Below are 10,793 nucleotides of genomic sequence, written 5' to 3' on the forward strand. Positions count from 1 at the left end.
CAAGATAATAAAAATAAAAAGCAGCCAAAGTGATTTGAGTGCTAATGTATGCCCTAGGCACTGTGGTAAATGCTTTGCCTGTATTATTTTGTGTCATCTTCACAATCCTTTGAGATAGGAATCAAACTCCCATTTATAGGTGGGAAAACTAAAGGAAGAGAGGGTGCCTGGGTGGCTCAGTCAGATCATCTGACTCTTGACCACAGCTCAGGTCATGATCTCATGGGTTTGTGAGATCAGGCCCTGCACTGGGCTCTGTGCTTGCAGCATGAAGGAGTTCTTGGGATTCTCTCTCTCCCTCTCTCTCTGTCCCTCCCCGCTTGCTTACTCTTTCTCTCTCTCTCTCTCTCTCTCTCAAAATAAACATTAAAAAAAACTAAAGGAAGAAAAAGATTAGGTAGCTTGCCAAAGGTGCACAGTTAATAAGTAACAGACTGAGTATTCACTCCTGGTTCATAACAACAGGCTTAACAGCAGGGTTCCCTTGAAGACAGCCAAGGTTAAACAAACAAACCAACAACCCCACAGTAGAGTCCCTATATGGCCAAGTGAGTTGGGGAGCCTCAGCTAAGGCCAGGCACTGGGTCTGGAGGTAAAGGCTGTCCAGCCAGGGAGGTAAATGGGAAAAGCAAGGGTCCCCTCTTCCAGCCCCATTTGGTACCTGGTTGGTGAGAGGAGATGTGGAGAAGGGACATCTCTAAGCAGATTTCCAAAGGAGCCAGGACATTCTTTGTGCTTCTTTGTGCCCTGTCTCCAGTCTCGTGCCCCTTTGCTCAGGGTCTCATAATTGCTGCATGCTTTTTTTTTTTTTTAAGTTTATTCATTTATTTTTGAGAGAGCAAGAGAATGCATGAGTGGGGGGAGAGAGAGAGAGAGAGAGAGAGAGAGAGAGAGAGAGAGAGAGGGAGAGAGAATCTCACACATTGTCAGTGCAGAACCTGACTCAAGGCTCGATCTAATGAACTGTGAGATCATGACCTGAGCCGAAGTCAGACGCTCAACCAGCTGAGCCACCCAGGCGCCCCAACTGCTGCATCCTTCTTAGAAGCTGCTCTCGCTTGAGGGAACCACTTCCCCAGAGCTTCACTCTCTGATTTACTCTCACCTCCCCACACTTCCGTGAGAGGTCTACTTTCCTGAGTGACTGGATTCAGCTGGTTGCCGGGAGAGTATAGGCTTAAATAGATGGGCTCTGTAGTGGAAATGACTGTCTCTCCTTGTCACAAGTCCCTAATTCTCCCAGGAACATAGACATACCTACATTTCTGGAAGAAGTTTTGATGCAAATAACTCAAGGAAGGGAGAGGTTTTTGGACAGGGTGGAGTGTTGATGGATTCTGCCCGAAATTGAGAGGCTTCACAGCCTGTGTCCCAGAATGTGTTTGCAGATAGTTTTCACGATTTTCATGAGCTAAATTCATGTTTCAGGAAGAAGTGCCTTACGTTATAGGTGGAGCCTTTGTGAATAATTTTGTGAGCCTTGAGTGTTGGACCCTCCTCACATCAAGAGGGAACATGTTGCACCAACTTATGCTCAAGGTCTCTGTCTGCTTCTGGTCAGGAAACCCTCTAGTATCTCCTATAGAAGCTGGCAGTGTTCACTATCTTGCTCTTGAACACTTGTACTTGAAATTCAATGGAAGATTTTTTCTGATGATTTTTTTATTATTATTTTAATGTTTAATTGTTTTTGAGAGAGAGAGAGCATGAGCAGGGGAGAGGCAGAGAGAGAGGGAGACACAGAATCCGAAGCAGGCTCCAGGCTCCGAGCTGTCAGCACAGAGCCCAACGCGGGGCTGGAACTCACAAGCTGTGAGATCATGACCTGAGCTAAAGTCGGATGCTTAACTGACTGAGCCACCCAGAGGCCCCATTTTCTGATGATTTCATACTGAAGCATAGTCTGTATTTCAAAATGGTGACATCAGAGGTGGCTTGCCATTGTAAGATAGCTCCATTTAGTGGTGGTGACAGTTTGCGGTTGAGCCATAAGAAGGATTTGTTGGGACATGTTTACGGTTATGTCATAGAAATAAAAAAATTGAAGGCTGAGTTTAAGACAGGGACCTACAACCTAACAACTGAGGCAGCTCAAGATACTCTTTCACTCCTCACCACACCCTATCCTCTCTCCTGCCCCTTTCCTCCATCGCTATTACAGTTTCGGTAGACCCCGCTCTTCACCTGCTGTGAAAACTGCTCCATTTGGTCAGGTTACCCCAAACCACCCCCTAGATCAGACCACGACCAGAAAAGGAGGTGTTTTCAAATTAAGGCAGGGCAACCAGAATTGGCTTTAGTTTTCTAGTCTTTACTTCATTTTAATTACAGCCTCTTGGAGCCAGTGACTATCTGGAACTGTCAAAGAATTTCGATACAGTATTTTTACGAAACATTCCACAATTTACGCTGGCCAAGAGGACGCAAGCTCGAAGATTCATAACTCTCATTGATAACTTCTATGATTTCAAGGTAAGGATGTAGTGCATTTTCTCAAGACTAAACATTTTGAACTGTGGAGCCAGCTTGCCTGGGCTGGAATCCTGGTTTATTCTCTGTGCCTCAGTATCCTCATCTGCAAATTGGGGATAATAGGATTTGCCTCAGAGGATTGTTGTTGTTGAGGGCAAAATAAGCTAATCCATGAAGAACATTTAAAACGTTGTTTTGGTTGTTTTGAGGATTAAATGAGCATGTAAGGCAACTCGAATATCATGTGGCATTTGAGGGCAGGAGGAAAGTACCAGAATCCACTAGGAGGGAGAGGTGAGATTTTAATGTTTCATTAATTCATTCATTCAGCAACCTTTCTCATGCTAAGCAGTGCTAAATGCTAGAAATTCAATGATAGGCGAAGCCAGGTCTAGTGCCTGCCTTCATAGAGCTTATAGTCTAGTGTCAGAGAAACATTAATCAGACATCCACAGAGCTAAATGTGAAGTCACCACTGAGGACTGATCTCTTGGAAGGAGAGAGAGGAGTATGGTGCTCTGAGGGTCTGGGGGAGAGAAGGCTGATCTTTGGAGGTGGGGGGTGGGGGTGGACATAGGGAAGGCCTGCTGTGGACCACCTACATCAGAATCCTCTGGGCTACCGAAGGCCCACATTCCAGAGCCCACCCTGTCCCCAGCCCAGCAAATGAGCCCTAATCCCAGGGCTGTTCATCTGCAGATTCACAAGCTCCTCCACCGCTCCTTACAAATGCTGGAGAAGCGATGGCTAAACTCCAGTGCAGGTTGAAAAGGGGTCACCAGGGGGCATGTTTGCAGCTTGCAGCAAAGGCCCTGTGGTAGGCCTGAGCACAAAGGGCAACCAGCCTGGCTCAGGCACGGTGCTGAGAGGACTCTGCCACAGTGAGTCACCTCAAAATGTGCCACACACTCCAATGGGGCCAGCATACAGATGCTCAGCTAGACAGGAGAGGAAGGAAGCTAGGGGATCCAGTCCGGTCTCTTGTCTCCTGCATCACTTATCCAGACACCCTGCTCTGAAATAATCATGTGGGGTCCAGCATGAAGGGAGTGAGCCTGGAGGTGGCCCTCTGTTTTTAGAGGGCAATGCTTCAAGAAGAAAGTGGCAGAGGGGCATTAGTAGGTGGTTCTTAGAGTAAGAGGATTGATAAACTCTTACTTGTTCATGTTTCAGCTAGGAATAACTTGAGGAAAACATATGCCTCCCCCCCAGTCCTATCTCACTCCCCATTGTTTCACTTCTTAATTAATGGGAAAGAAGATTTCTGTGGCAATATGAAGGAATACCAGAACCACTCTCCTAACGTTTGCTTTAACTATATATCACACATGTAGGGCTGATATTCTTTTTTTAGAGAATCATTGAAATTCTCTTATTTCAGAAGTTGGGAGCGCTAAACAGACATTATTCTAGAATGTATTCATGGAAATTTGTGAAATCAGAGTATTCCTGTCTCAATGATGAAAGAAGTGTCATTTGTGATTAAAAAGAATTTGTAAGAGGAGGTAGGAGACCGTCTGGAGATGGAAAAACTAGTCCCAATGTCAATACATTATTTTAAAGTATTGGTATCGTTGTTTAAATAATGATTTTTTAAAGGATAGCTGTGAATCTTGAAAACAAATTCAGGACTTGTTAAGCATCAAGAAGAGTATGTATTATCTTTAAATTTGTGGACATAGAGTTTATAAAGATATAAAAGCTGTTTCCAATATATGATCACATATGCACACTCAAACACGTAATCAACCAATATTAATGCCAAGCTTAGTCTTTTTGAAGAATGTCTTAGTGTAGGATGCTGATATAAATGTAGGTTCTAGAAATTCAGGGTGTGATTAGAGTAGCAATGCATTGAACTTAGCAGTCACCTCTGCAAGAAGCATCTTTGATGTACACAGAGACGGGCTCCAACCAGCCAGGTGTAAATGTCAACATCAAGGTGTAACGGAAAGACCACTGGACTTCAGATTGGGAGACCTGAGCTGGCATCACGAAAATCTTTGCTTCCTACTTTACAGGATATTACAAGCTGTAAGGAAATATTTAGAAACATACTATGCAGTTTAAAAATACCACTTTAAAGAAACACAAACTATTAGGAAGAATACAGACGTTTTAAAAGCGAACATCTAAACTCCCTGTAATGACAAACACAATTTTATTTCATGAGAGATTTGCTCTTACTTTCGAGTTGTGACATGTAAGGAGTCATACCATTTCCTCATTCTCCTCTCTTTCAGGTGCGCATAATTTGTTCTGCATCGACTCCTATATCAAGCTTATTTTTGCATCAACATCATGACAGTGAGTTGGAGCATAGCAGAATACTGATGGATGACTTGGGGCTGAGCCAGGTAGGCAATATTAACATAATCTCTTTTCATTATAAAACAGCCTAATTGTTTTGGGTTTTATACGTGGCTACATTTTGAAGAAGGAATGCGATACGTATTTAACTATTGACTTGCTGCTTTCTTCTAAAGCCATTATAGCAGACTTTCTCTCAATGTCACTGAAGTAGAGAATAAAATCTTAGGGTGGAAGGAATCTTCATGATCACTTTTTGCATATAACGAAAACGAAGAACAGAGAAGGGGACAAGTGGGCCTGTGATCATCCTGCTGACTAATGGTGGGCAGGCCAGAAGCTGGACACCAGGGCACCTGTGTCTGGTGCTGGGCTCATTCTGCTACACCACACTGCCTTTTTTTTTTTTTTTTTTTTAATTTTTTTCCATGTTTTTATTTTTTTGTTTTTGAGACAGAGAGAGACAGAGCATGAGCAGGGGAGGGGCAGAGAGAGAGCGAGACACAGAATCTGAAGCAGACTCCAGGCTCCGAGCTGTCAGCACAGAGCCCGACATGGGGCTCGAACCCATGGACCATGAGATCATGACCTGAGCCGAAGTCAGACGCCCAACTGACTGAGCCACCCAGGCGCCCCACCATGTTGCCTTTTGTAGATATTCTTCGTGTCTACTGGACTTGTAGAGTGCAAGATACAGTATCCAAGCATGCGGGCTGACTATTCCAGGACCGTAGAGTGCCTGGCAAGACCCTTGGTCTAAAAAGAAGTCCATCTTTCATCTCCCAACACCTATTCCATAAACATGCTATAGAGAACCAGCCAGTGCTGGCTCAGTCCTCCTGGAGCTTGGGGTCTGGTGATTCTCCCCAGGTCAACCTAAAGTGATTTTATATTTCCTTATTCTGTATGAACATTACAGGGGATATTTCTCAACAGTTGAAATATTAGTCAAAATTTTAAAGCTATCCATAAACAATAATCTCCAGAATGAGGGGAGCCCATTCTTCCAACCCCAGAGTTGAAAGACCATCTGGAGTGAGGAAACAGTTCCTTATTGACCCAAGTAGAAATTATGCAATCTTAGGAGTTTGGGGAAATGAGGCCTATAATTCATTAAAAGGCGAATTTCTGGGGCACCTGGTGGCTCAGTCAGTTAAGTGTCTGACTTTGGCTCAGGGCACGATCTCACGGTTCGTGAATTTGAGCCCCACATTGGGCTCTGTGCTGACAGCACAGAGCCTGGAGCCTGCTTTGGATTCTGTGTCTCCATCTTTCTCTGCCCTTGCCCACTCATGCTGTCTCTCTCAAAAAATAAATAAACATCAAGAAAATAAAATTAAAAAATAAATTTTGAATATTTTTTTTAAAAGTGAACTTTCAAAATATGACTGCTTAAACCTATGTGTAAAAATAAATAGCTACTTATAAATCTGTATGCTAAGAACTTTCAAAATGGTGGTTTCTTTAAGAACGGTACGTATATCCAAATAATATCTTTTACTGTTTGAAAAAATACACTGGAGGGGCTATATCATCTCAGTTTCTAAAGTTTTTTAAATCATTGGTGCTTCAGCTTTTCTCCCTAGGATCAGGGTTCACATGTAGGGTGAAGTAAGCTGAACATGTGGGGCCAATAATCTATGAAGGAATGAGGGCTTTGGACCACAGGGTCATGCAGTTTTGCAGTAGGTCAGCCAGGAATACGTGGACTAAGGAGTCGAGAAGTTTTCTCTGAAGAAATGTGGTAGAAACCCCTAAGGAAAGACACAATTTCTCTTTCTCACTTACTGGCCACAAGCCCATGTTGCTATCACCAGTCCCAGGCTGTTTGCTGCCCTCACTGAGGGATCCCTGACTTAACCGTGGTTGGTGGGATCACAAAATGTCCCAGCAGCTCAAGACCAAAGGGCAGCTCTGCCTTCCCAAAGTAGGCTTCCAGGCCACTCTCTAGGCCCACAGGGGACCTCTGTGTCAGCCCATTAGGAAAAGGTTCTGCAGGAGTTTATCCTCAGGGCCTCTGGTTGGGAATGTGGCCCTGCCTGTGACGCTTCAGAGGGACGTGTCAGCCTCTTCCAAACTTGCCAGAACTGCTGTGTTTTGGGTATTACTTCCTTGTGGTGTGCACTTTTGGAGAAAGAATTCTTTTCTGTCTGACATGTCCTTTCTTCAGATTCTGCAGAAAACTTTCATCATGCAAAAACTTTCTTCATGCAAAAATGTTCATATTTGGATTTTGGGGCATTGTTTCAGCTTTAATTATTCTTCTTATGTTTTCCCTATCATTTTCTCCCTGGTAATTTGTTCTGTCCATTGATTATTGGCGTAAATTAGTGGATTCTCTAGTATCCAGAGAGATTATTATATATGAAAAGAGATTATTATATATGAAAAAAAGTGTATGAAACATTTTAAAATCTAAATCAAAAAAGGTAAACCTAAAAAGTTGTTTTAACCCTGTACTTAGTTTTGTAAATCTGTATTTGTGGTAGTTTTAATTGGTGCTGGGTTGTTTCCTTTGTTTTGTTTTGTTTTGTGTTTTGGTAACCAGGACTCAGCAGAAGGACTCTCCATGTTTACCGGAGAAGAGGAAATCTTTGCGTTTCAGCGCACGATTTCCCGGCTCACAGAAATGCAGACTGAGCAGTACTGGAATGAAGGGGACAGAGGCAAGAAGTAACCGTGACTTTTTCATGAATAAAACTCAGGACGGATGATTACGGCAGGGAGAACTCTTCATTATGGAACTGGAAGGAATCGTTTTCTCATCGTTAATTATGCACTTTGTCCTCTGGACCATTTTTATCTAAAATTTCTCTCAGAGATGTAGTAGTGGATTCGTAAGTCAAAGCCATTTTTGTAGGTTTACTTTTTGCCTATTTATTTGGCTTTATTTCTGCACCACAAAATTAAAATCATCACTCCTGAAGATTAATGTAGGACCAGACCTTTTGGTTTCGTATTAAGCCACTTGAATGATCCTTGAACACACACACACACACACACACACACACACACACACACACACACACACGCACACACGGTTAAATGCGGTGTCATTATGGAAATCTCCGAGCTTTGGCTGCATATTAGCCTCATGATACAAACGCATCTTTTATGAGAGGGGAGAAAAACCCCTATATTTCAATTCAAAGCCAAGAAACTTTCTGATCTTGTTATAAACTAAAGAGAATAACATTTTAGAATATGGGCTTATATGTGTGATTTTAGGGGGCCAAGAATGATACTAAATCTCCCAGGCCTTCAGGATTCCTCACAACCGAGGGTATGTTTTTTGACCTGCTATCAGGCTTGGCAGAGGCAGGACCAGATCTTCAGTGGACACGAAGTTGCCCGAAAAAAATTGAGGATGACACCATAGAATAAGGAGCGAGGGTGTCAAATTCTAACCCGCAGGCAGATCCCCCAAGTCTGACTGCCAGTAGAGGAACAGATGCCAGGAATAGGGGCCAGCGAGAGGGTGTCAGGAGGGGACAGAGTCCTGGGCACACAAAGTAGCAGAGCGGATTCCAGCTCATCTGACGCCAGCAGGACTCCAGTGGACGGGAGGCTCTGCCCAGCGCTCGGACGCCTTTGCTCTGGCTGCCAAATGCCACTCCCCACTCTCGCCTCTGCTTCTGTGGTGAGATGGACTTAACCGTAAATGGGAAGGAACACTGATGAACCTGCTTAAATAAAATCTGACTTATCCTTCATCGAGGTCTTTCCTTCCTTCATTCAAGTACAACCTGACTTTGCTATTATCCCAGAAGGGATCTTAGTTGAGGCTGTTAATAGGATCTAAATCCCTCTTCCAGGAAAAAAGAGAAAAGGAAAACTGCAAAATCTATAACATATTGTGAAAATCAAATACGTGGGGGGAGTAGGCACAGTTCAAATGATTACGGTTGTCAACACAAGCCCTTTTGAATCTTTTGAATTTATACGTGAATCTATCCACATGGGTCTATTTTGGACATTAACCTAAGTCAAGCAGATAGATGGATAGGGTACCCAAGTATAGAGAAAAGTTTAAATCAAGGATTCTGAAGTTAACTGTGGGTTTAAAAACATTAAAAGTTTTTTATTTCTGGGGTGCCTGGGTGGCTCAGTCATTTAAGCGTCTGACTTCAGCTCAGGTCACAGTCTCATGGTTTGTGAGTTCGAGCCCCACGTCGGATTCTGTGCTGACAGCTCAGAGCCTGGAGCCTGGCTTCGGATTCTGTGTCTCCCTCTCTCTGCCTCTCCCCTGCTCGCACTCTGTTTATCTCTCTCAAAAATAAACAATCATTAAAGAAACATTAAACTTTTTTTAAATTGAAGTATAGTCACACAGTGTTGCATTAGTTTCAAGTGTATGTGATTCCACAAGTCCGTACATTATGCTGTGCTCACCACAAGTGTAGTTACCATACAACGCTATTACAGTACCATTGACTATATTCCCTATGCTGTACCTTTTATCCCTGTGACTTATTCATTCCATAACTGGAAGCCTCTCTCTTCCATTTCCCTTCACCCATTCTGCCCATCCCCCCAGCCTCCTCTTCCCTGGAAACCATCAGTTTGTTCTCTGTACTTGTGGGTTTGTTTCTGCTTTTTGTTTGTTTGTTTTGTTTTTTAAATTCCATGTGTGAGTGAAATCGTATGATATTTGCCCTTTTCCGTCTGACTTATTTCGCCAGCATAATACCTTCTAGGTCCATCCGTGTTGCTGCAGATGGAAAGATCTCACCCTTCTTTATGGCTAAGTGTAAAAATATCTTCATTGAAGTGAAACAAAAAGAGTTCAAAAACAGGCCAAATAGGTTAAGAGGGACGAAGGTGGGATATAACCACTGTCTGCCAGATTTATTGCTAGATATTTATATTATCTCAGATAAAAAATTTAGCCTAGAGAGTTATATAATCATCCCTGTTTATAGATAAGGAACCAAGGCTTGGGATAGTTAAGTAGCTGGACCTAAGATTCACAACTACAAAACTCACTTGTTGTGCTTTATACCACATCACCTCTATAAAAAAGAGGTTATTTTTAATATTTTTATAAAAACTTCAGTGAATATGAATTTACAACAGAACCATTGCTTTGAACTCTATAAGTATAAAATGTGTAACTTGTTTCTATCAATCTTAGCTTTTTGCTTTTCACATTTCTTTGGCAATTACGCTATACCTTAATAAAAAGACCGTATGAACGGATGGACAGACAGATGGCCAGCCTGACTGATAGAGGAACTGTCTCTGAGGGTGTGGGTGTATGTGAACTAGTCTGTACTCAAATACTATTGTAAAAGTTCAGTTGAAGTAAGGTATTTGGAATTAGAATTTCATTTTTCTATGGAAACAATGAGGTGATGTTAGGGCCCTGGCACTGCACAGAAGCCCATGGAATTCTCAGTGTGACTGACCCATAATTTTGGTACTAAAGAACTTTAACTTTTAAATATTGTTTCTATAGGGCAAATTGTAGTTCAGGTTCCACCTGAGTACTTGGATCATGTCCCCACCTCTGTCCCATTCCCTATGCCTCACCTCCTCCAGGGCCTGGCAGTATAGGCCATAGTGAAGGGGCTGTCTGAGCTGGGAGTTGGGGAGAGGAGGGAGTTACATGGTGGCTGGAAATGGCACGTCTTTATCCCCATCTACTCTCCACAGAGTCTGTTTCATAAACAGCCTGCAAGAAAAAGAAACAAGTCTTAAAGAATAGCTGTTACCAAAAAAAGAAAAAAAAAAAGCTGTTACCAGGAAACAGTATGGTGCTAAAAAAAATTAATGCCAAAATGAGACATGAAAAACAACTTTTAGATTGGAAAGCAGTGTTTCGATTCATGTGTTTTTCTTGCAAATCCTGTCCCTATTACATTCTCAACATTCCAGTCTTTCTCCCTGGGGTTGCATGAAATCTCTCAAAGCAAATGTTCTCTCTCTATTTTTAATGCGTTAAATTGATACTTGAAGATGGAGGTTTGACCTGAGTATTTTTGTGGAACCCTCCCATGCACCTTAGAAAT

General features: G+C 42.6%; 1 protein-coding gene across 4 annotated transcripts in view; it reads left to right on the top strand.

Moving 5' to 3' along the window:
- The window catches only part of AFG1L (AFG1 like ATPase), a 197,396-nt gene extending 188,897 nt beyond the window's left edge, over positions 1–8,499 (top strand). For 3 of the 4 annotated variants that reach the window (XM_042939500.1, XM_042939502.1, XM_042939503.1), the window contains exons 12-14: positions 2,332–2,472; positions 4,716–4,829; positions 7,331–8,499. In XM_042939500.1, the coding sequence (XP_042795434.1) occupies positions 2,332–2,472; positions 4,716–4,829; positions 7,331–7,459 (384 nt within the window). In that variant the 3' untranslated portion in view covers positions 7,460–8,499. Of the gene's footprint in view, positions 1–2,331; positions 2,473–4,715; positions 4,830–7,330 lie in introns of those variants that run through there. The other variant, XM_042939501.1, reaches the window with a different exon arrangement.
- Positions 8,500–10,793: the final 2,294 nt, after the last annotated feature.

Source organism: Panthera leo, chromosome B2 (genome assembly GCF_018350215.1).
Source record: "Panthera leo isolate Ple1 chromosome B2, P.leo_Ple1_pat1.1, whole genome shotgun sequence".
NCBI classification, from domain to species: domain Eukaryota; kingdom Metazoa; phylum Chordata; class Mammalia; order Carnivora; family Felidae; genus Panthera; species Panthera leo.